Consider the following 25,618-nt stretch of genomic DNA (forward strand, 5'->3'; position numbering starts at 1 on the left):
GAAGAGGCAGAGGAATAAGATGATTCTTCAATTGGACCTGAAAGAGTTTTGCCAGGCAAATAAATGCAGAAAAGTGCACCCCAGCAGGCACAGTGTAACAAAGCACAAAGGGAAAGAAATTAAAGTGTTTTGAAATGAACAAAATTGTTATAACACAGTTTGCTCGTGGGTATTAGTATCTATTCAGCAGTTATTATGTAGCAGGTACAAAATTTGTCTTTACAAAAACCTCTGTGGGGTAGATATTGCACTCCTCATTTGACAAATCAGAAAACAGGGGTTTAGCAAGGAGAAGTAACTTGCACGGTAATACATGGATGCTATGGGGTACAGCCAAGGGAGCAATCCCAGTGTGTCTGACTCCAAAGGTTATACTCTTGAAAAATCAAACTGGAGAGAATGGCAAAGACTTATAAAGTATGCCAAGGATCTGGTCATTTATTTAGGAAACAAAGGGGAAACATTAAAGGTGTACAGGCTTGACACATTCAAAGCTGTGTTTTCAAAAGTCGGTCTGCAAAAGTGTGGGGGATGGGCTGGCACAGTTAACATCAGAAAGCAGCTAAAATACTCCTGCAATTGCTTGAGGCTGACTATGATGAAGGCAGTAGCACCAGGAATGGAGCGGGTCGGCCCTGAGACACCTCGGAGGCAGGACAGTGGTGGCAGGCATGAAAGGGGAAGCAGAAATGCCATGACTCCTGGGTTGGTGGCTTGGATAGTGCCATTAGCAGGCTTTGGGAATCCCATTTTCACTCATGTGACGTGTGATGATGTCTGCACGTGAGACATCCAGTTGAACCTATGAACATGAAGTTCAAGAAATAAGTCTGGCCGAAGAAAAAGATTTGCAATTTAAAACCATCTGAATAGGTAAGAATAGATAGGTGCACGAAGAGGTGCACAGGAAGAAGGGGAAGGCCGAGAAAACAGATGCACAAGCGCTAGAAGAGACTGGCCAACATTCGCTTATTCTAAGGGTGGCCTGGCCGGCTTGAACCCCCACGGGAAACCTGGCTGGCCGCAATCCTGGCGTGGCACGGCCCTGGGCACCCCAGGCACCGCCGACAGCCGGGCGCCCCCACCCCGCCCCCACCCGCACCACGGCCCGGGCTTAGGCGTCGTCGGGGACGCAAAGGACCCCCGCCCTGCCAGGGCCTCGCGGCTGCGTCTGCTCACCGAGTCTAAGATCCAGCGGACACCACGGCTGCAGGCCGCTACCAAGGCCCCGCAGCGCCACCATGATCCCCAGGCCACCGGCTCGCCGCCGCCGTGCTCAACTTTCAAAGCTCGCTCCCGCGCGCGCGCCGAGTCGTTCCTGCGGACCAATCACAACGTACAGAATTTCCCACCGGCCAATCACCGCACCGAGCCGTTTCCATTCGCTCAACCAATCACCTGCGTCGTCCGCCGCACGCTCAGAGAACTGGGCGGGCCGAAAAGTGGAAGCCAAACAAGGCTCCTGCGGGTGACTTTTCCGCTAATTCGTTCAAGGAGCCACGGCCTGAGTTAAACCCTAACAGCGTTTTTCCCGCTTCGTTTTTCTTCAGTGGGGGAATCTAAAGGGTATCCGAGACAGGGCACTTCCGGTGGTAGCTGTCACCTTTGCCCTCGTCAGGCGACATTTCGCGTGCGTGTCAAAGGGCTGCCTTTCCCGTCAGACAGCACTGGAACCGCGTAATATCCGAATGTGAAAGGCAGCCCAACGTGTATCGAGCTAAAGCAATAAGGGAAAGTAGCCGAAAGCACTCCGAGAAGACGACTGCAGTTCTGTGGACTGCGGGCATGCGTGGGCCCAGAGCCTGTCCCAGCGAAGTAGCAGCTGCCATGCCGACGGCGGGAGCGCCGGCCGCGCTCTCCCTGCGCATGCGCAGCGAGCTGTCCTCCTGGAGGCCGGGAGGCCCAGGAGCGGAGATAGGGGGTGCGCATGCGCGCCGCTGCTCCAGCGCATCCGGGCTGGAGCTCGCCCGCCCCCTCCCCCGCCCGGAGCCGCCGAAGCGCCTCGGTGGGTTGCACCGCCGGAGGCTGGGCAGCTCTCAGCGCTGCTCGGCGCTGGACCCCACCCGGCCCGCGCAGGCCAAGCACACCCGGCCCTGTGCGGCTGCCCCCCCGCAGCATTGCACGGCCGACCCTCGCCCGCCCACTGCCACCGGCTGCTGGACTGGCTGGGACTGGCTCGGCGCAGGGCACTGCTCCTCGGTGCATTGCTGCTCGGGCGCCGCAGCCCGCAGCCGCCTGCCTCCCCCGGCCGTGCCCCTCCCCCGTGGAGCCGGCTGTCGGTCGGCGCCCACTGCCCGGCGGCAGCGGCAGAGCCAGGGAGCGCCGCGGCGGCCGAGCGCGCTCGCGCATAGGGCCCTCTGGCCTTCCTTACCTAGGGCAGCCCGCGCCCCGGTGCGAGGGAGCGGTCCTTACCGAGACCCGCCCGGCCCGGCGGTGCAATGAGCTTCTTCGGCTTCGGGCAGAGCGTGGAGGTGGAAATCCTTCTGAACGATGCGGAGAGTAGGAAGCGGGCCGAGCACAAGACGGAGGACGGGAAGAAGGAGAAATATTTCCTCTTCTACGACGGGGAGACTGTCTCCGGGAAGGTGAGCCTTGCCCTCAAGAACCCCAACAAGCGGCTGGAGCACCAGGGCATCAAAATCGAGTTCATCGGGCAGATCGGTGAGTCGACCCCGGGGACCCCGTCCCCCAGCGCCGACAGCCGGCCGGGGAGCAGCGTGATTCAGGGCCCAGCTCCGGCGAGGCCTGTCACAGTCGCTTGTCAACTGCAGTCTGAGGCCTGGGGTTCAGCTACAAGTCCCGCCCGTGGGCGACTCCCCCTGCGTTACTGTCCTGCCAAAAGTGACAGCGCGCTGCCAGGGAGATGGGGACGGCGAGGGCGGGAGGAAGCACCCTGCTGTGCCTCGTGGGATGGGTGCCTTGCCTATGGGTTCTCCCCATTGTTTCCAGCGTGCACTTGGCTTTGCTTCTTGTCCCCAGGATCTGAGTGAGGTGCTCTGGCCATAGCCTGCAGGTGGGTTTGTTAGGGGGAGACCACTCTGCCAATACTGGCTCTCCCATCACCCGGTCATCTGCAACTGCCAGACGCAAAGTGAGGCTGGTCCACCGAGCCCCACTTCCCGGCGCCCCCACCAACCCGTTTTTCTCTTCAGATGTGGTGTGTGAGAGCTAACCAGTTCTCTCTTACCTCACCTCAACCCTGAACTACCTATGCTTGTACATGTTTCCAGAAAGAAGACCCGTAATCTTCAGTCTAAATCTGACTACCTAGGCTGCGTTTCTTAGACTTCTTTATTAGAATGGGAGTTTTCAGTTACCACATTTTCTCTTTAAAGACAAAGAAATGGTGTTTCCAAAAACCACAATTAAGTGATCAGAGTTTCTTAATGCTTTAAACATGATTATTAGTCATTAGAACTAGACAGCGCCAGACACAGTGGCTGATGCCTGCAATCCCAGCATTTTGGAAGGCTGAAGTGGGAGGATTGCTTGAGGCTAGGAGTTGGAGACCAGCCTGGGCAATATAGCAAGACCTGTCTCTACCCCCCAAAAAATTGTCCTAGTTAGCTGGGCTTGGTGGCATACCTGTAGTCCTAGCTTCTCAGGAGGCTAAGATGTGAGGATTGCTTGAACCCAGGAGTTGCAGGCAGCAGTGAGCTGTAATGACACCACAGCACTCCAGCCTGGGTGACAACCAGCAAGACCCTGTCTCAAAAAAATAAACAAATAAACAAATAAGAACTAGACAGTAAAAGGCAGTAATAGTAAAGGGATTTGGGGAGCTCCCAGTCAAGACTGGGTTATCTCCAATTCTAAGCCTTATTTAGACTTGTGTATTATTAAAATGCGTGGGTACTTTTAAAATAAGTGTTTTTGTCATTAGGTTAGGAGTAGAATCACAGTAAATACTCTGTGAGCTACAGAGCTCTGGTAGAGAATACATACCTATACCACACACTGCATGCATAACTGTTTTCAGAGACTTCCTTGGGGAATCTTTGTTAAACTCTCTCTCATATCCTGAGAGTTTAGCAAAGAATTTGCCCTCTCCTTTTCAGAGTCAGGAAACACTGAGACACAGGTAGGGGAAACCCTAGGAAAAGGAGGCCTTGTGGCCTGGCTCTTGCGTTCACTGCTCAGCCTCAAGCATTTTGCCTCTGGTGTTGAAGAACATGAAATCGGGTTGAAGACTGACTGATCCTATAGGAAGCTCTTTGTCGTCATTTTAAAGCCAGAATATGAAAGGCCTGTTAGTGTACCAGAAAAGGGGCTGAAGAGTGAGTTCCATGCCTTCTGCTTTCCTGCTTCAGGGTCCAGTGGTGGGGTAGATGGCAAGGTTCCTCAGCAGCAGCACTGTGATGTCTGGCGTCGTTTGGCACGTTGTCCTCGATGTTTAGCAGCATTCCTAGCCTCTACTGAGGAGACAACCGTAGCATCCCCCACTCGTGACCACAGAAATGTCTTGAGATATTGCTTTATATCCCCTGGAGGGTAAAATCATCTCTAATAAAGAACCCTGGGATAAACAGGATGAGTCCGAAGCATATTATGCTAAGCATAGTAACTAGTCGAGAAATCCTTGCCTACTGAGAAAGGGTATTTTTTAGTAGCAGTTTTAAAGTTATTGCATTGATTCTTTGGCTCCATAATAATAGTGTTGACAAGCATGTTTAATCTGTGTCTACACCATCACTCCCAGGTGGTGGTACCTTGCCAGTATGTGAAAGATAATCCAGAATGTCTTCTGCCCCAGACAGTGTGAAATGAGCTGTTCTACGAATGGTGTCAAGGCCTTCCTCTGGTCTAAATGAAAGGGAGTTGAAGAAGCTGCTTGCTGTGCCTGCCCCACCTGATTTCTTGTCTAACTCCTTACTCCCGAGACATCCATCATCCCTGCTGAATTTTCTCAGAACCTTTTGTTGCTTCCACTGGTAACTCTTCCTGGGCCCTTGGGCACCCTGGGTTGAAGTGACCATGAGACTTTGGGGGAATTTAGCCACTCTCTGGGCCTCGGCTTTCTCAGCTATCAAGCAAGGAAAATAAAATCACCTGGTGAGAATGTTGGGCATGCCAGGGGATCATGCATGACCCTTGTAGAGGGTTCCTTTATAAAATTGTGGTAGTCGATGTAGTAAAATGTTTCCATTTCACAAATTGAGTTATCACTCACTGGCTTGCTGCTCTTCCTCCTATACCTGTTTTACCTGAATAAGATCGCCCTGTCTACTGATAGGGAGTGCATGTTTCAACCCTTTGCCTTAAATCTCTTACTTTGACCACATAGGCCAGTCTCAGTTGGTGTTGTAGATGGAACCAATCCCAGCTTTGTGCTGAAGTATATTGTTCACGCACAATTATCCATGGTTACATAAGAGCGTGGAAATAGAATAACACAGAATGATGGACAATATGTTTCTTCTTGTTTGGCTTTGGAATGTATTTCTTGATCAAGAACAAGGCATTAGAATAACCTTTGTAGTTCTATTTGATGTAAAAGGGAGTTTGTGTTCCTAAATGCACACATTGACAGGGAGTAAAGGTGTACCAGGCTATTTGGAAGCACAGAGTGACTTTTCTTAGACTCTTATATTCCTCTTTTATCTTCCTGGTTCCCCGAAAGAAGCATGTTGTGAAGTATTTGTGTCATACACCTATGTCAGTCATTGTGAACTGAACTTGGGGCACCAGAGCAAGGCTAGTGAGTGAGTTTGCTGAAGTTGCGGTTGTGTGGTTTTCTCCTTCATTGCATTCTTTGATTACGTGTGAAATGGGTGGAACTTCAGTCTGTTCTGAGGTCTGGCTGGCGGGGGTGGCATATGGCAGTAATCAAGTTGATAGCACTGAGCTCTGTCCCTCTTCCTTGTTGATTTGGAGGCAGGCAGGCAGAGGTGTCACTTTTATCCTGTCACTTGCTGTGGCAGTCTCATCTGTACCGATGACTTATTTTCTTTATTTTTTATTTAAAACCATTTTTGAGACACGGTCTCACTCCATCACCCAGGCTAGAGTACAGTGCCATGATCACGGCTCACCGCAGCCTCAACCTCCTGGGCTCAAGCAATCCTCCCATCTCTGCCTCCCAAGTAGCCGAGACTACAGGTGCATGCCACCACACCCAGCTAAGTTTTTAAATTTTATGTAGAGACAGCGTCTTTCTTTATTGCCCAGGCTGATCTGGAACTCAAGCAATCCTCCTGCCTTGGCCTCCCAGAGTGCTGGGATTACATACATGAGTCACCGTGCTGAGCCCCATGAATTATATTCTGATGACTCCCAGACTGTTTCTTTGTCCTGACCCGACCTCTCTTCCGAGTTTCACACGTCTTTCCAGCTGTCTGCTAGACATGTCCCCTGGGATACCCCACAGGTGCCTCAGAAACACACGCAAACACAGACCCCTCTCTCTGCCTCTGCCCCAGCCACAGCCCTACTGCTTCTCCTTTTCTCCCATTTTGGCCTATGTCACCTGGGATCATTTAGCCTCAGAAATCTAGAAGTCATTTTGAAGTCTTGGCTTCTCCTCCCACACATGCAGTTGGCTGCTAAGTTTTGGCCTTCTCTGCTAGCTCTGCAGTATATCTCAAACCAGCGGTCTCTTCTCTATTCTCAATGCCACTGCCTTTTGTTTTCTGTATGTAGCAGCTTCCTAACTGGTCTTCCTGCCTTTGTCTTCCTCCCCTTTCAGGTCACTTTCTGTGAGGATGAAGTTTCTTAAAGGCAGTTCTATCATTGTCAGTCCTTCCTTAAAATTCTTCTCGCCTCCCTATTGGTTAATGGGGGAAAGTATATCCAAATCCCTCCTGCTCTGGCCCTGCCTCTCTTTCCAGTGTTGTCTCCCCCTAGCCCTTCACTCTCACCACTTGCAGGTTCCAGAAACTATCCTTTTCTTCTAGAATCTTGGTATTTTCCCTTTGTGTAGTAACATCTTTCTGCAAGATATAACTAACCTTCCACGCAAGCTCTTACTCCTTCAAAGCTAACATCACATCCATCAGAACGTCTTCTCCGACTTCCCCAGGCCGACTTAAGTGCTTCCTCCACTGTTCTTCCAGAGGCCTCATTAATACCTCTTTTCAAGCAGGGTATGACAAGGTTGTGACTTTTTTTTCAACTTGTCTGTCTTTCTTACTAATTTCTGAGCACCTGAGATCCAGGGACTGCCTTCAGCCCATCGTTAGTGCAGTGGCTAGCACGTAGAAGCTGCCTAGTAAATATTTGTCAAATGGATATATTGGTCAGATCTAAGAATTTACAAAAACTATTCTTTGTTTTTTGTTTTTTTTCCCTCATCTCTTCCCAGATAAGCAAGAGTTATTTTAATGAAAGAAAGACAGAATTCAGGTTTGCTCTGATGGTTGAGCGGCTGAGCTTCCTGCCTTTGTTACGGAGGAGGCACTGATGAGCAACATGTAGCTGTCCATCAGGGCCACTCAGAACTCAGTGACTCACCAGCTGGCGTGTCCCCACTGGGGCTGCATCCGCACTGGGGGAACGGGGATAAGGAAGCATTAAAGCTGATGTCAGTTTACCTGCCTTTACATCTTTCTTTCCGCACACTCTCCTGTGCCAAGTTGAAACTGATTTCCCCTTGCATGTGAGAACGTGGTTGTCAGACATCTGGTCCATTTGGTCCTGCATCACTGCTCAGCTATGGCAGTTTGAGCATTGCCCCCTGAGACTGTAAGACCTTATTTATTCCCTTATGTGGTGGGCGTTTTTCTGTAATCCTCTGCAAGTTGTGGAGCCACACTGGGATCCTTGCTGTGCCTAGGACACTTCTCCAGTGGCTTGGTCTGTGTTCTCACAGTGCCAGCAAATGTGGTGAGAGCATCTCTCGGGTCAGGCCCATGGGATAGAAAGGTCTAAGACCTAGTCACCCTAATGGCCCACGGTTTTAGAAAGATGCAGTAGTCTATGAGGATGACTGCAAGGAAAAGCTGTAATTGTGAGAAGAAGAGACCACTGTTGAGCTGGAATCCTTTGGGGAGCACCGGTGAAGGTTAGAAAGCAGACCTGGGCCGCCTTGGAGACTAATGGGGTTAAATAAACCAAACGTAATTAGAAGGTCGGACATGCGGAGGAGGGCAGACAGGAACATCCCTGTACTCCAAAGCCAACAGACATCATCTGGATTTTTTTTTTTAAGGTTCAAGCCTATACTTTTAAAAACTCCAGGGGCTCTCTGTGTTTTAGTTCATTAGCCCTTGAAACACTAAGTAAAAGGCACATTAAGATGAGATGGGTTGATTCTGGCCTCCTTAACAAGCTGCTGGTGGGACTGGAGCAGAGCTGTGGCTGGCAAGGTGTGGGCCGCCCAGAGGTGCCAGTGCTTGCAGGTTTCCCAGGGTTGGCAGACAGGAGTAGGGTGTGGCAAGCACGAATCCCGACAGTGACCAGCCAGCAGACAGTGGCTGGGAGGGTCCGATGGAGAGGAGGCTCTTTGGAGGATTTTGTTTTGTTGTTGAGATGGAGTCTTGCTCTGTCGCCCAGGCTAGAGTGCAGTGGTGCATTCTCAGCTGACCGCAACCTCTGCCTCCCGGATTCAAGCGATTCTCCTGCCTCAACCTCCTGAGTAGCTGGGATTACAGACGCCCACCACCGCGTCTGGCTAATTTGTGTATTTTTAGTAGTGACAGGGTTTCACCATCTTGGCCAGGCTGGTCTCAATCCTGACCTCATTATCCACCTGCCTTGGCCTCCCAAAGTGCTGGGATTACAGGCATGAGCCACTACGCCTGGTCTTTGGAGGTCTTTTTACGCTTTGCTGGCTTAGGTTTCTTCTAAAACTGCACAAGGCCTAGACTAAACATGGCCTCAGCCAAGCAGCAAAGCTCAGGGCAGCTGTCGTGAGTTACCTGTGATGCAAAGCTGGCTCTGTTTCCTTCCAGAATGGCAAATTCACTTCTCAACTGTTGGTGGCAAGTTTCACCATGAAAACATCCTGAGTACAAAAGTTATTTCCTCCTGTTGGACTGAGAAGGAAACCAAAGACGGGATAGTTATCTTAACCAAAACTTACTCAGTTCCTACTTCTAGCCTGACACATCTGATCTCTGAGGACTGGTGGTTGGGAAGAATGAAAGATGACTTGTGGTTGCTTCTTTGGGATGGAATAGAGGCTATTTACAGTCTCTTTAGGGCCCAGACCTCTTGTGAGAACAGCCTTGGATATTTGATTTAATTTTTGCAAGAGGAAACCAAACTTTCTGGCAAATAGGAAGCACCGCTGTGTCTGCCCCTTTGCCCCACAGTGTTTGCAGACGTATTGCAGATGGCTTATAAAGGACAGATTTAAAAGGCTGGGCCAGCCCTGCTCTGACTGCACACTGACCACTCTTCCATGACATTTGATGTCAGAGCTGATATGAATGTGTGTCCCGGAGGAAAGGCACTAGGGAGAACATGATGCTATGCAAGGAATGACTTCTGCTCCAGGTCCCCTGCTGGGGCCAGAGGAACCTTCTGCACTGTTGCTGGGCTCCACAATGCTGGCAGCCTGAGTGCTCTCTATGCCTGCTCTGTTTTGTTTATTTCTGATGTTGCCTTTGAGCTATGTGATCACATTTGTGTATTTTTCCATCCTTTTTTTCTCCTCTTCCTCTTGACTCTGGACCATTGATTCTGGACATTGGGACCTTGCTCTGCCTGCTTCTGTCCCCTGAAACTATGGCCAGAATCTAGTACTTAGAAACTGAGATACCAGGTTCCCAAGTCAAGGTTTCGGTTTCCACGTGGAAGCCAACACCGTCAACCAGGACTCATGCAACCAGAGTAAGCAGAGGAGTCCCCGTCCCTGGGGCTGGCCGCAGCTCCGCTTCCACCTGTTGTGCGCTTCTGACTTTTATTGGGGGGCACAATTACTGGATTGCTCACTTTCCCCCCATAGTTTGGAACTGCCACCTCCCACTCTGATGCTTTGTGGATTATCACTCACTAACCAGAATGCTGCCTACTATTGAAACCATTGAGTGTTTGGAAGGGAAGGTCATTGTTTGTAATAAAAGACTGTGGCTGATTGTAGTTACACGGGAAGTCAGCCACAAGCCACAGGCGCACAATACATTGTGAATTCATACAGAATTGTCATCACTAGTGTGGGATCCCACAGACTCCAATCTGTGGACTTGCCTCGTCCTCCCCAAGCAGCAAACAACAGAGGCAATGAGTGTGCTCTGCCTGCTCTGTGTTCCCGATTCATCTGCCCTGCTGCAAGTTGCGGTCTAGCGCGGGACTTGAATACAGAATCCTTGAGGCATCGTGGCTTGAACTGTAATGTGGCCATGCGTAGCCACAGTCAATATTAAGAGCTTACCTCGGCCGGGCACGGTGGCTCATGCCTGTAATCCCAGCACTTTGGGAGGCCTAGGCGGGCAGATCACGAGGTCAGGAGAACAAGACCATCCTGGCTAACACGGTGAAACCCCATCTTACTAAAAATACAGAAAAATTAGCTGGACCTGGTGGCGTGTCAGCCCGTCAGTCTCAGCTATTTGGGAGGCTGAGGCAGGAGAATTGCTTGAACCCAGGAGGCAGAGGTTGCAGTGAGTCGAGATCACGCTACTGCACTCCAGCCTGGGCGACAGAGCAAGACTGTCTCAAAAAACAAACAAAACAAAGCTCACTTCTGCAGGGCCAGGTTCACTTCTGCAGGCCCACCAGGGAGCTGGGGATGTGGGCCTTATCTTTAAAGGGCCTGCAGTCCAAAGTGGGAGTGGAGGAGACTATGTATATAGCAAAACTTAAATAGAATATAAGCAAACATAAAATAATATAGGACAAATGGGTGGCATGAACTTATCATCGACAAATACCAGAACTGTTTCCCGAAGAGGATAAATTTAGAGCAATGCTTCTCCAAGTGTGGTAGCAGCAGTCCTGGGGAGCTTATTAGAAATGTCAGTTCTCAGGCCCCACCTCAGACCCCTGAATCAGAAACACTAGGGTGGGGCCCAGCGATCTGTGTGCTGACCAGACCTCTCAGTGACTCTGATGCACACTGAAGTTTGACACTGCCTGATTTCAGTGGAGGGAATAACATGAAAGTGTCCATGTTCCATTGGCCACATGCCTTCCTTTTGGAGTAATAACAGCAGCTAGTAATGATGTTTCTGGGTGTTTGCTGTGTACTAGGTACTGTTCTAAGTCTTTTACCTATATCACCCCTGCTACTTCACACAGAGCCTTGTGAAGTAGGTTGTGTCATGACCTGCATTATACCAGCTGATAGAAATAGATGCAGTCTAGAAGGAGACCTGCTCTAGTCTCAGCTCTGCAGCCAGCTCTGCAACTCCAGGCCAGTCAGTTAACCATGCTCCATGCTGTACCTGGGTTTCCATCATTTTTAAATTGGGGTGATAAGACCTGTCTTAGCTGTCTCAGAAGATTTTTATTATAAGGATGATATGATTAAATAGCTATGTCCTTTCAGAAGTTGGAAGTGTTAAATGCTGTTTAAAGAAGTGTGGCATTTCTTATATTGGCTTCCATGACTTGTCCCTTATTAAAGATGGTGTCCAAGTGTCTTGGAGCAGGATTATTTTGGGTTCCTTTTCTGCCACGGGACTTCACTATGTAAGACAGAAGAGCCTTTGGAGAAGAAGGAGGGAGTGAAAGAGCAGAGGTCAAGGAAACAAAGCTAGAAGGGGTCTGTTCTGCAGGGAGGTCCTTCCGAAAAGCGATGCCTCCAACCCGGAGCCCCCTCACTTAGCCCGGCGTAGCTCAGGGTCTGATACAGAAGGGCATTGCTCTGTCTCACCAGAACTCTACTACGATCGCGGGAACCACCATGAATTTGTGTCCCTGGTGAAGGACCTGGCCCGGCCTGGAGAGATCACCCAGTCGCAGGCCTTCGACTTTGAATTTACCCACGTGGAGAAGCCGTATGAGTCCTACACGGGGCAGAATGTGAAGCTACGGTAAGTTATGTCTGCTGGTTCCCCACCGTGCCCTAGAACCTGCCCCCTGTGGACGAGGACCTGAGGCTGTTCCTTCACAGGGGTCCTGAGAAGGAAGAGTGTTGTGAGCTGGAGCGTGCTGGTAAACCATTAACCGTAGGCCTTCTGGGAGGAAAGTGCCCCTAGTCTGTAGCATGTGTCAGTTTCTGTAGTGTAAGTAGCCCCACCGCGGCCAACTGGAAGCTACCTAACGTTCCTAAAGGTAGAGGTGGGAGAGATGTGCTGTTATCATCGTCTGGAGACTCATGCCCTCGAGAGCAGAGAGTGTTGTAAAGGGCCGGAAAATAGGAAGTGATGAGATTTTAGCATGTCTTACCTTTGTGTTTAATAGGACTCATTTAATTGTGAGTTTACATAATTTAAATTTAAATAATTGCTGTGTTTAACAGCCAGCTCATAAAATTTCTGAAAGTTCAGCAGTCAGCCACCCCCAGCACACTCCTGCTGGCTGGGTGTCGGGAGATCCTGACCTGCTGTCCAGCTCTGCCACACAGCTGCAGTGTCATCTTCAGCTCTGTAACTCAGCTTTCTCACTTCAAAAGTGGGCAATAGATTTGGATTCTAATTCTAGATGTCCTCTTCTTTTTTTTTTTTTTTTTTTTTTTTTTTTTTTTGAGGCGGAGTCTTCACTCTGTCGCCCAGGCTGGAGTGCAGTGGCGCGATCTCGGCTCACTGCAAGCTCCGCCTCCCGGGTCCGCGCCATTCTGCCTCAGCCTCCCAAGTAGCTGGGACTACAGGCGCCCGCCACCGCGCCCGGCTAATTTTTTGTGTTTTAGTAGAGACGGGGTTTCACCGTGTTAGCCAGGATGGTCTCGATCTCCTGACCTCGTGATCCGCCCGCCTCGGCCTCCCAAAGTGCAGGGATTACAGGCGTGAGCCACCGTGCCCGGCCTTTAGATGTCCTCTTCTTTTGGGGGTGATAAGAAAATAAAATTCTTAAAATGTTGACACATAGGTACATGGATTGTTTTCACTGTTACAGTGTTGGAAACTCTGAGAATAGGGACTGATGCCGAGGTCTCTTGGGTGAAAAGAATCCACAGCAGGCCGGGCGCGGTGGCTCAAGCCTGTAATCCCAGCACTTTGGGAGGCCGAGACGGGCGGATCACGAGGTCACGAGATCAAGACCATCCTGGCTAACACGGTGGAACCCCGTCTCTACTAAAAATACAAAAAACTAGCCGGGCGAGGTGGCGGGCGCCTGTAGTCCCAGCTACTCGGGAGGCTGAGGCAGGAGAATGGCGTAAACCCAGGAGGCGGAGCTTGCAGTGAGCTGAGATCTGGCCACTGCACTCCAGCCTGGGCGACAGAGTGAGACTCCGCCTCAAAAAAAAAAAAAAAAAAAAGAATCCACAGCAGATGTAGACTGTTAGGTGTAACCTTGAGGTTATGTGATCTACTGGGATAAAGCAGTCTCCCGTGTCGCTCTGAACACCTGATTCCAGGTCTCGATACCATCTCATAAGATCAGCTTGTCTCCTCACCCGAGGACCTGAGTTTAGGATGGTACACACCACAGGAAGACCTTTAACTTCTTTTCTTTCTCTGTCCTCCCTTCTTGCATCAGAAGAGGGAAGGCTCGTTTTAAATCTTTGCAGAGGTGGTGGCTCACGCCTGTAATCCTGGCACTTCGGCCAGGAATTGAACACCAGCCTGGGCAACATATTGAGACCCCATCTCTACCAGACAAAAATTTTTTTTAATTTTTTTAAAAGAAGAAAACAAATCTTTGCAGAGGGGTGTAAGACTGACGTTACACCCAGTAAAGACAGTGTTTCATAATTGCACCCAGAGAATGCAGCAACAGCGAGGATTATCTACTCATCATTTAAGTTTGGCCGAGGGATTTATTATTTAATTTTTTTTTTTCTTTTGCAGTCCATTTGTCTTAAGTGTTTGTACGGCAGAAAGAAAGGTGTTGAAAACAGTATAGTGGTGCCTTGAAAAATTAAACAGAATTACCACATGATCTAGCGATTCCATTTTGGATCCACTTCTGGATCCAAAAAATGGAAAACAGGATCTTGAACGGATGTTTGTACACCCACATTCACAGCAGCATTATTCACAATAACCAAAAGGTAGAAACAACCCAAATGTCCATCAGTGGGTGAATGGATAAAGGAAATGTGTTTTGTCCATACAGTGGACTATTACATAGCCTTCAAAAGGAAGGACATTCTGTCCTATGCTACAGCGTGGGTGAACCAGAAGGACATTATGCTATGGGAAACAAGCCAGTCACAAAAGGACAAATACTGTCTGATTCTGTATATATGAGGTACCCAGAGCAGTCAAATTCATAGAGACAGAAAGTAGAAAGGTAGAGGCCCAGGGCTGAGGGGAGGAGGAAATGGGGGCTGGTGTTTAATGAGTAGAGTTTCAGTGTTGGAAGGTGGAAAAGTTCTGGAGACCGATGGTGATGTTTGCACAACAATATGAATATCAATGCCACTGAACTGTATAATTAAAAATGGTTAAAGTGGTAAATTTTATGTTATGTGTATTTTGCCACAATAAAATAGAAGTGTTAATGTCCAAATCGTGTGAAGACTTTAGGATTCATATTGTAAAAGAGAGGAGATAAAGATGGGAAAATTAGTTGAGGACGGTTTAAAGATGTAACTTCCAGATTAAAAGCTTTTTCTTATTACACAGGCAGAGGGAAAACATGAAAAGATTATTGTGGACTTCTTTTTTGTCTTTAGGCAGGGAAAAGGTTATTTTGGAAGATTAGAGTCCATATGTAGCATTTGGTAGATGGGAAAAGTATAGAGACAAAACTATCAGAAGGCTATTGTGAGGTCCTCAGAGTATGATTTTGGTGGCTGTAATGGGAACAGAGAGAAAGTGGCTGTTCTCACAAGAGGTCTGGGCCCTAAAGAGACCGTAAATAGCCTCTATTCCATCCCAAAGAAGCAACCACAAGTCATCTTTCATTCTTCCCAACCACCAGTCCTCAGAGATCAGACGTGTCAGGCTAGAAGTAGGAACTGAGTAAGTTTTTGGTTAAGATAACTATCCTGTCTTAGGTATTACCAAGAGATTACCAGTGAGTGTAATCTCTGATTACAGAGATTACCAGTGAGTGGAGGCATGCAGATGGAGACAGAGGGCTCTCAGGAGGAAGAAATGATATGGAGATAGGGTGATTCATCCAGCTCTGAGGGCAGGCTGACGTACTGGCAAAATAGAGAAAGCATAAAAGTTTACCAGACAATTGGAAGTGCAAACCTGGCACTAAGGACAGAGGGGACACTTAGAAATATGCGGTCAAGACTGATCTGCTCAGAGGTCATAACTGATGTGTTTTTGAAGAAAGGGAGCACAGGGAGAGGAGAACCAGGACACACTGGGAGATGGCAGGAGGAGGAGAGGGGGTGAATCAGGGCAGCGCCCCTGCGGAACCACGGGAAGAGTGTTTCAAGGAAGACGTATTTCACGGGACGCAGAATCAAGGGCTGCTGGATTTGGCACCTGGGAGGCCGTGGGTTACTGACTCGAGGCGAGCGGTTTCTGTTGGGTGGTGGAGACAGAAGCAAGAGGTTGGGAGGAGTGGTTCGTGGAGAAGCCTCAGCCGTTGGTGCAGAACCTGCCTTGTGACAGTTGTCTCTGAAGAAAGAAAGGGAAAGTATGGTAGGTCAAGAGGGTAAGGCCTGGAGAGGGTTCTTGGGATTGGTGACTTTGGAAACCAATTTTTTCAATCAGCTCAGAGGACAAAACCTTTAGCTAGAGGGAGATTGATGATCTTGGGGAAATCAGAATATGTAGAAGGATCCAGATGCTGGACCAAGGCTTCCACATTAGAAAATCATGTGGGAAGCTTTTCAAAATGCGAATGGCTGCGTCCCTTTCCAGGGCAATCACGTATCAGGTGTGCCCAGGCAGCAGGATTCTTAAAGCTGTCCTTTCCTGATTTCATTGTGCATCTACATGCAGAGTTCCTGTGATGGAGTGGGGAGGAGAGGTCTTGAGAGGGAGAGGTGCTGTTGGAGAGAGGATGGGTGAAGATGCAGAGACATGTTTAGGCCCTAAGTGAGGAACAAAGCAGAAAAAGGAGCACATTGTAAGCCTTGACTGGGAAGGCCTTCAAATTCTTAGTGGAGTAAAGGTCAGTGTCTTCCCAGACAGCGGGATGGGGAGTCTCGGGAGCCTGAGCAGTTAGAAGAGGGCTAGGAACAGATGTCTTAGGCAGTGTGATAGAGGTTACTGAGGTGAACCGAAAGGATCCCCAAGATGCAGCCAGTGCCACACAGCAGATAGTAGCCGAAATGTGTAGTTGGTCTGGTTAGGATATCTTTATAACTTTATCTGGTAATGCTTGACAGATGGTGGGGATTATCTAAGTTTTATTTAAAATAAAATACAATTTATTACATTACATTAGATTATATTAAAATAATGTTTTATGGAGAAGGTAATACAATTAAAGAGCTCCTCCTCATTGAGTGTTAGCACAGGTGCTGGAAATGAGAGTGCTGCACTGGCGGGCCACAGAGGGCAGCTTGTTAAACCCTTCAGGACTGCGTCTCTGTCTTCTCTCTCATCCCCTCCACAGCAACGTCCTCCCCCAGGATCCTAGGTTCAGCCAGAGACTTGTTATTCAGCAGACCAGGTCCTCTCTGCCTCTGTTGCATATGAGGTTTGCTCTTCTGGATGGCCCTTTTCTCCCTCCACACAGCACTGGATCACAGCATCTCAATGAGCCCTTTCCATGTGTTCCCATTTCTCTGTTTGCCCATCTGCCCTCTGTGAACTGTGAGCTTCCCATCAGACTGTATCTTATCCTGTGCTTAGCCCAGTGCTTAGCTCAATAAATGTTTGCAGAATGAATAGCTGACTTAATTTCTGTCTTTCCTGGTCCCCTCTTTTAATTTAAAAAAGGTTTATTGGGACACTTTAAAAAGGTTTATTGATTGAATATTGTTCAGTGAACAAACATGCAAAGATAAAAATACGAGACAGCCTCCTTCGCCCCAAAACCCAGGAGTTAGATGATGAAATCAAAGCTGTACACAAATACGTGGTCAGTAGTGGTAAAAGGGCCATGAAAGGCCCAAGAATAGCAAGTGATTGGGGTACAAGGCAGAGAAATCACTTTCCCGAACAGCGAGATTCTTGACCTGGGGACGTGGGCTCCATAAGGGGATTTGGGGGAAGGGTCTTTGAACTCCCTAGAACTGTGGTTGAAAAGTTCTCTGTGTAGGTACATATGTGTAGCTTTCCCTGGAAGAGGGTCCGTAACTTCTTAAAGGGATACAAGGCCCTCAAGGGTTAAGAACCTTTGCACAGGCTTCTCTCAAGTGGGCCAATTTGGTACCTATATCTAGGTAGCATCTAGAGAATGGGAGTGTTTATTCCTGACGGTTCCGTCTCCCACAGCTATTTCCTTCGAGCTACCATCAGCCGCCGCCTCAATGATGTTGTCAAAGAGATGGACATTGTAGTTCACACACTCAGCACATACCCGGAGCTGAACTCTTCCATCAAGATGGAGGTTGGGATCGAGGACTGTCTGCACATTGAATTTGAGTACAATAAATCCAAGTAAGTGTCTCAGTGCCAAGGTTGTGAAATGATTATTTAAGGAGGTTAAGACGGGACTTGATCCAAATGCAAACTGATGGCTCTCTGTGACTCGACTGCTTGGTGTGGCATGCGGTGGGGGAAGACTGTGGGAGCAATCCAGTGAGTGTATGTGGCAGGCTAGCTGCAGCTGGACCGACCACGACGTAAACACTTCATTTACCTAAACTAAACTATATTCAACTAAGGTGGTGCATTTAAGTCAAACATCCTGTGATGCCTCTCAAAGTCAAGCTAAACTAACTTGAGGTTATTTGTTTTGGAATTCTAGCTTCAGCTGTTTCCTGCTACTGATAAGAACAATCTCAGAATACCATTCCATTATCATGTGTTCCCTCCATCTATGTCTTCAGAAATCAAAGCGAGGAAACCAAAGTTTGGCCATGATTTGCTGCTTCCTCCCTGAACTGAAATGAATTGTAGCAAAGAATATTGGATTTTTTTTCAAGATGGGGTCTTGCTTTGTCACCCAGCCTGGGGTGCAGTGGCACAGTCATGGCTTACTGCAGCCTTGACCTCCTGGACTCAAGCATTTCTCCCACCTCCACCCCTACAAGTAGCTAGGAGCACAGACATGCACCACCACACCCAGCTAATTTGTGTCCGTGTGTGTGTGTGTGTGTGTGTAGATCTAAGGTTTTGTAATGTTTCCCAGGCTGGTCTTGAACTACTGAACTTAAGTGATCTGCCTGCCTTGGCTTCCCAAAGTGCTGGGACTACAGGCATGAGCCACCATGCCCAGCCCTGATGTATTTTTTATAAAGGTCTTAAAATAACTTTATTTTAACTGGCAAGTTGGGAAGATGTGTATCTTGTAAACTGTGTTTACTGTTAAAACATCAAAATAATTGGTTGTAAATAAATCACAAAACTTTCTGACAGCATATTTCAAAAGCATCTTTCTTTTGAATAGGATATGCCTGAAAATGTTTGGAACTCAAATATTCAAAAGTAAAAAGGGTATTCTATTCACAGAGAGCTATAAAAAAAAAAAGCCACAAAGTCACCAGACGCAGTGGCTCACGCCTACAATCCCAGCACTTTGGGAGGCCGAGGCGGGCGGATCACGAGGTCAGGAGATTGAGACCATCCTGGCTAACATGGTGAAACCCCGTCTCTACTAAAAAAATACAAAAAAAATTAGCCAGGCGTGGCGGGCGCCTGTAGTCCCAGCTACTCGGGAGGCTGAGGCAGGAGAATGGTGTGAACCCGGGAGGCAGAGCTCACAGTGAGCTGAGATGGCACCACTGCACTCCAGCCTGGGTGACGTAACGAGACTCCATCTCAAACAAAACAAAAGCCACAAAGTTTCTAAGTAGGATTTTCACTGTGGCATCCCCTGGATCCACTGTCATCCGGAGGCTGGGAGCAGTGGGAGCTGCACCAGATGGCTCACCTTTGAAGGGTCAGGAACAGAACTTTTTAAAACTAGGAACACATGTGGTTCTTGGAACAGGGTTGAAGGAATGGTGTTTTTTTCTCCCCTGGCAGGCCTGGCACCTAGAGGGCCCCAGGAAAATGACCAGTGTGACCCAGAATTGGCTCTGCCTGGCCTAAGCCCACCAGTGAACAGAGAGTGGGGCAAGGTGGGAGGGAGGCTGATCTGGGCCTGGCATGGGAACAGGCTCTTCCCCTTTCTCCTCACAGCCTCAGGGCTCTGTGGTTCTGCCCAGAAAGGAGCCATCCAAAGTGCCTACCCACTCCTGCCCCGGCCACCTGGTGAAGGCAGAGGCCAGCAGCTGTGCCACCTGTAGGAGCTCAAAGCAGCCACTGGTCAGCAGTGCAGGCCAGACCAAAGCTGTGTGGAAAAGGTACTCTAGAGAGGCAGGGACGGGACGCTTCCAGACCACACCTCTCCTCGCACCGCGGGCTGCTCTGTGTGCAGTGCCTGATTTCTATGTCAGAGAACCCTGGACTCGGAACCAGGTCCTGTTCTGCCACTAAGAAGTTGGGCTGAGGTTAGCAGGTACTAACATTTTCTACCTCGGCTTCTCATCTGTAAAAGGATGGAGGAGCTTGGACCAGGTCAGTGGGTTTCAAACACACAGAGAGTGTGAGGTGGCAGAGGAGCCGGGGTCTTAGACCCTCTGGCCTTCCACTTTTCTTCCATCCACAAGCAGCATTTTTGTTGTTTTTTTAACTCTCCCTGCTCATACCTGGAGCAGCTTTTGCTTTCATATAACATTTAGAATAAAGGAATGTGTGATTTGTAGGAGTTTGAAAACATCTCGAATCCATGGTCTGTAAGCATCACCTGTAAGATGGCACAGGTGTTCTCCTGCTGCTTTTGCAAACTTGCTGAGACTGTTTGCTCAGGTGTCTGCAATCTTCCTGTAGACTGTGCACAGAAGGGTGGTGTGAAACAGTGGGGAACACTCCAGCCTGGGGACTAGGATCCTGGGTTTACCACCTTTCTCTACCCCCTACTCACATCCTGGTTATCCAAGAGAAATGATCTCTTTTCTTCCAACTTCCTTTTCTTCACCTGTAATATAAGGAGGCTGAATTCTGATGTCTGTGCCAGCATTCTTATCCTGTGAGCTGAGCATCAGGTTTTGAGATTTTACTCTCTCTCTCTCATGCCTGATACAGGCTGTGCACATGTAGACTATTGACTGACCCAAAGAGAAAAGCTTGAGGGTCAGGAAGTGCTACCCAATGTGGTTCAGCTCGTAACAGCTCACAAGGCTGGGCCGGCAGAGCCCAGAAAGCAGGCGCTGATGCGGAGAGTGATTTGCTCTTCTTGCTTTACTGCTGCTGCCTGGCCTGTTGGCCTAGAGCAGACAGAACTGTGTGCTTTGAGCCATCCAGGCCCAGTTCCCAAAAGACATTGTGTGGAGATCAGAGGAACGGAGAGACTGGTCCCTGCACTTGCGGGACTAGACTCTCATAAATTAGGATATCTTTCAAAAACACAAATGTAAAAGGTACTAAAGCAGCTGCGTGCTGGGGAGATAGAGCAGATGAACAAACATGAATGGGTACCATGCCGGAGAGACGTCCTTTGCGTGGGATGTGGAAGGGACAGAAGCTACTTTAATCCAAGTGAAGACCACGCTGGGAACCCATTCAGCCACAGCCGTGCGGGCAGCGATGGGTGAGCGTGTCCTGGAACTGGACCTTTAACCAGCACGCTTGGCCGTGGCGTGTGCGCTCTGCTGAAACGGAAAGGTCCGGCCACAGTACCAACATCTTCCTGTACTTTCTGTTCCCCAGATACCACTTGAAAGATGTCATTGTAGGGAAGATATACTTCCTGCTAGTGAGAATCAAAATCAAGCACATGGAGATAGACATCATCAAGCGAGAAACGACGGGTACAGGCCCCAACGTGTACCACGAGAACGACACGATAGCCAAGTACGAGATCATGGACGGGGCACCAGTGCGAGGTGAGACTCCAAGCCCAGGCCTCGGCCACCACAGCTTTTCTCCCATGTCCTGCACAGAATTCTGAAGGGGCTTAGGGGATTACACTGTCAAAGTAAGATGTCCTTTTAACCTGTAACTTACTAATCTCCCAGTTTACACCGTGGGTGCCAATAAGGAAGAAAAGGAAGGCTGAGTATGTAGAACTTCAGGCTACTATCCCATCTTCACCCTGAAAAGTTCCACTTAGACTTGGATAATATATTGGGCTTGTACTTAAGATTGAACCTCAAGCGTCGCTTTGGAAAGTCCAGGTTGAGCAGATGTGGTTTGAACAGGTTTCTACTTCTTCCTGTTGACATTCTGGCATTCTCTGCTGCTCCGGAGCAAGGGATGCCTGCACAGCAGCCGTCTGTGACTCGGTTCTAGCTCCGATTTATTCTCTGAATTCACTTGTCAGGTAGAAAGAGCATTACTAGATACTTCAGCCAACACCACCAGGTGCCCAGATAGCCCTGGAACTTGCTGGAAGCGTCCTCTCCCAGTCCCAGGGAGCTAACGTTACATCTGGGATAGTGGAGCTGGAAGCCCTTTGTCATTTGGGGACCATGATTATCTGGAAGAAGCAATCATTTACATTCTTCATTGGCTCTTCAGCCATTCTTCAGGAATGGTGAAGACTGTCTTCATTTCGAAGTGCGTGGTGCTTCCAGGGTTTTATTTGGCTTATTCCATTTACTCCCACAGGCTGTTCTATGTGGGAGGAGGAGTGCCACAGATTTAGCTGCCTGCAGCTCTGGGGACACTCGGGTGTTACCATGCCAGGCCCTTGGAGGGCTGGGACCAAGCTCTCCTGACACTCTCTGATGTCCCATTTTGTCACTGGCTGTGCAAATAGAGCCAGCTGTCATTTTTCCTGTACAAATGAAATGGGTCACTGAGAATCCATGTAAAACAGCAGATAATTATAAGATGGCCTATATTTAGCTTTAGACCACATTATAGGTTTGGCCTTTCTTGGTAGAATTACTGCCCTAATTTTGTTGCACTGATACTAGAAAAGGCCTGATGTTAGAGCTGGAAGGGATCTATAGTATCATGCCATCCGATTCTCTAATTTTTCACATGAGAAAACGAAGGTCCAGAGGAAGCAGCAGACTTAACTCACAAATCAGAAAAGCAGTTCATGCAGAACTGAGGCCATAGTGAGGACGTTCTGCTTTCCAGACCACCCTGCCACCCTGCCAGTCCACACACGAGGGGGGATGTATTTTGGGGGGTATACACTGAGGATGGAGAAAGATGGCATCAGAAGTGCTGGGTGAAATGGTGACTTAACTGGACTTTGACAGCTGCCTTTTGAAAACCCAAAAACTAAACATACTGCATGTAATCAGAAAATGCTTATACTGATAATACCCCTGTGCCATTCCCACTCAGCTGCTCTGTTTTGGAGGAGACATAAGAAGCTGCAACATGATCTGGAGTGAAATTGGAAAGTCACGTTTTTGTTTCAGCCCCTGCTGGGCAGCAGCGCGAGTGCACCTTCCCAGAAGGCAGAGTGCTCCGTGCTGCACTCCAGTGGCATCTCTGCAGGGGTCAGAGTGACCTGGCATAAGGGAGAGTGCGTCGCCTTGCCCACTGTGCTGACTCCTGTCTTCCTCCTGCAGGAGAGTCCATCCCGATCCGGCTCTTCCTGGCAGGGTATGAGCTCACGCCCACCATGCGGGACATCAACAAGAAGTTCTCTGTGCGCTATTACCTCAACCTGGTGCTGATAGACGAGGAGGAGCGGCGCTACTTCAAGCAGCAGGTGAGGGCCAGGCTCCTCCTCCAGGCCCCGATGCCCTTGGGACAGAACAGGAGGCTGTCTTTCCTATGGAAGGTCAGGCTCCATTTTTGCCAAGAGGTGGGAACATCAGGTCGCCCACAATTGCACAACAAGGATGAGGATCCCCACTTGGCATTAGAGTCTGCTTCCTCGGGCCTGCTCCTGCAACCACCTGCCCTTTTGGCCCACACCAGGGACAGGGAGGTGCTGGCAGCTGCTGCCTTTGGTGAGAGAGAAGCAGAGGAGGTCCTTACCCATGATTCCCCAGGACAAAGCTGGGAGCCTCTGGGAACCTGTCCCCATGCCTTCCTCTAAGGTGTCGCGCTGCCCCCTTTCAATTCTGCAGGAAGTGGTGTTGTGGCGGAAGGGTGACATCGTACGGAAGAGCATGTCCCACCAGGCGGCCATCGCCTCACAGCGCTTCGAGGGCACCACCTCCCTGGGTGATGTGCGGACCCCCAGCCAGCTGTCTGACAACAACGGCAGGCAGTAGCCCCCAGGGCCAAGAAGATGCTGGGCATCCACCCAGCACCCCCGTCTACCAATACCAGCGGCTGGGGGCGGGGGTGGACCTTGTGAGGCTCAGTTGACCCGTTACTTGCAACCTGAAAACAAATGATGTTTTTGACTTAAATTCTTTTTTCTGGAGAATCCAAGGGGCTTGGGGTGGGAAGCAGTCTCTCCTTGGGATTCTGTGGCCGATGTGGGATAGGAGAGGTAGCATCCTGGAAGCCAGCCCCTCTGGGGAACACGAGCCCCTTCCTCGCGGGGCTGCCTTGCGTCTTAGAGGAGGGAGAGCAGAGAGCACAGAGCACGCGTCCTTGGCTCCTGGCTCTCCGAGCTTCCTGATACAGGATCTGAGCATGTCCCTGGGATTCTGAGCTGCCAACAGGGCCCTGGGTGGTCACCTCTTGTACTCCCTTCTACTGTCCCTGAGGTAGTGGCAGGAGTTGGGCCAGCCCCCACTAAATGGCAGGGGGAAGACTCATAATTGGGAAGCTACCTCTTTGGGAATCTTGGATGTGGTGATCTGAAGTTCCCACAGGCCACCTCCTTCCGGCCACTCACTGCTGGGACCCAGGCACCTCCCTTCTCCATCCTCTCTGGATTGTCAGTAGTGTCCTGGAACAGAAGCCTGTGGAATGGCCTTGGGAACAGAGAAGCCCTGGGGTCAGTGTCGTGCATGGATGGCGGCAGTGTTGAACCCAGGAGGCTGAACCCAGCCACCAAGAAAGATCAGTGCATGGCAACTGCCTGCCTTCACGTCACTCCACTCGGTAACCCCAAGGTCTGGGCTGTTCTAGGTATTACTCCATGTGCCCCAACAAGCCCTTAACAAGAGGGCCTGTTTCCCTTAAGAAGCAGTCCCCGGAAGGGGCCTTGATCCCTCCGCCTTGCTGAGAGGGAACCCTCGTCCCTCCTCACCCTCCATTTCATTTCTGGAAATTGAGGTTTAGTTTCAAACCGTTGGCAAGGCTGTTCTTGCTAATGCCCAAGCCCCTTTACCCCTCTCCCTGTAGGTTGCACAGGGGAGACCAGGGCCTCGGCAGAAGACTGCTGCCACACTTCCAGATCATTCTGCTTGCCAAATATGTCATCTTCACCAGTTGACTGACCCAAGTTTAGGACCATTGGTATTGTGTGTTTAAAAAACACATATAAAAAACTCTTGTGAGTATTCTAGTTATGCTAGAGAGGAAGGCACTTCTCCCTCTCTGGCTCTGCGCCGGGGCCTATGGTAGCAAAGTTGTTTAGTGTCCTTTTTCTGCCTCCCCTGGAAATGACAGGCATTACTCTCCTATTGGCCTCCCTTCCCTTTATAGAAACACCAAGCAGGTCCCACTGGCCAACAGGTGCAGTATTTGGTAGTCGGAGTTCTCAGTAATTTGGAAAGTTTAGGAGTTGGTTCCTGTGTCACCTTTCAGTTAGTGTGGGAAAGGAAGACTCCTGTTTTCCTGAGATCAGTGCAGTCTCAGGCCTTTGACAGGGCTCATGGATCAGAGCTGAGACTGGAAGGAGAGGCATTTGGGGTAGCCTGGGAGGGTGACTGGGGGCAGCAGAACCAAGGAAGGCAAGGTGGTTTCCCCCATGCTGGGTCCTGTGTTCAGGTGCGACGCACAATCCTCATGGGAACAGGACCACCCGTGCGCTGCCCTTGATGATCAAGGTTGGGGCTTAAGTGGGTGAGGGAGGCAGGTTCTGGGTTCCTTGCCTTTTCAGAGCATGAGGTCAGGCTCTGTATGCCTCCTTTTCCTAGCTGATATTCTAACTAGAAGCGTTTGTCAATTCCTTTGCCTCCCAACTGACAACACACGTTCATTTTCCAACCTTCCTAACATCTTAAACCTTTCTTCTGGGAGAACTAGAAGGTAGAATTTGCTTTGATTCTCTCAGGCGCTGTGCACAAGCCAGGTCTTCTGTTTTCTCTTACTCTACCCACAGTCTTGCCTTCTCTATCCAACTGTGAAAGTGAGGGGAGGCTCCTGTCCCCCTCTCTTAAGGTCCCCAAACCTGGGAGTGCATAGGTACTAAATCAAGCAGTGCGACTTGTAATTAAGCAGCTGCAGTGTTTACATGTTTCTTAATGTGTCATCTTTTCAATGGCTGTATTTTAAAAGAACATTTGTTTTAATGGTCTTTCTGATTAAAGGAAGCCCCTGTGGCTTTGGAGGCATTGTGCCCATGGTCCACCAAGCTCTGTGGTCTCTTCCGCCTTACACGGTCCCATCTCTGACACTCGGGGAAAGACAAATCCCCGCCCTGATTTCCCTGCATAGTGCCTGTGCTCTCCCTGTATAGCTCCTGGTGGAAAATGATGAATACTTCATTAGCCACCTGTTTGAGACAAGCATATGGCTGAGAAATGAATTCAGTTCTT

General features: G+C 49.4%; 2 protein-coding genes across 3 annotated transcripts in view; one reads left to right on the forward strand and one right to left on the reverse strand.

Annotated features, from left to right (window-relative positions):
• NCAPD3 (non-SMC condensin II complex subunit D3) overlaps positions 1-2,767 on the reverse strand; it is a 69,568-nt gene extending 66,801 nt beyond the window's left edge. Inside the window, exons 1-2 of one of the 2 annotated variants that reach the window (XM_025355960.1) lie at positions 2,413-2,767; positions 1,180-1,318 (exon numbers count right to left, since the gene is read on the reverse strand). In XM_025355960.1, the coding sequence (XP_025211745.1) occupies positions 1,180-1,243 (64 nt within the window). In that variant the 5' untranslated portion in view covers positions 1,244-1,318; positions 2,413-2,767. Of the gene's footprint in view, positions 1-1,179; positions 1,854-2,412 lie in introns of those variants that run through there. The other variant, XM_025355959.1, reaches the window with a different exon arrangement.
• On the forward strand, positions 1,903-25,434 carry VPS26B (VPS26, retromer complex component B). The gene is made up of 6 exons (XM_025355961.1): positions 1,903-2,661; positions 11,759-11,915; positions 17,337-17,501; positions 20,757-20,932; positions 22,580-22,722; positions 23,087-25,434. Exons 1-6 carry the CDS (start codon positions 2,439-2,441, stop codon positions 23,231-23,233), a joined length of 1,011 nt encoding a protein of 336 aa, XP_025211746.1. The 5' UTR covers positions 1,903-2,438; the 3' UTR covers positions 23,234-25,434.
• The last annotated feature ends 184 nt before the right edge of the window (positions 25,435-25,618 follow it).

This window comes from Theropithecus gelada, chromosome 14 (assembly GCF_003255815.1).
Source record: "Theropithecus gelada isolate Dixy chromosome 14, Tgel_1.0, whole genome shotgun sequence".
In the NCBI taxonomy this organism is placed as follows: Eukaryota; Metazoa; Chordata; class Mammalia; order Primates; family Cercopithecidae; genus Theropithecus; species Theropithecus gelada.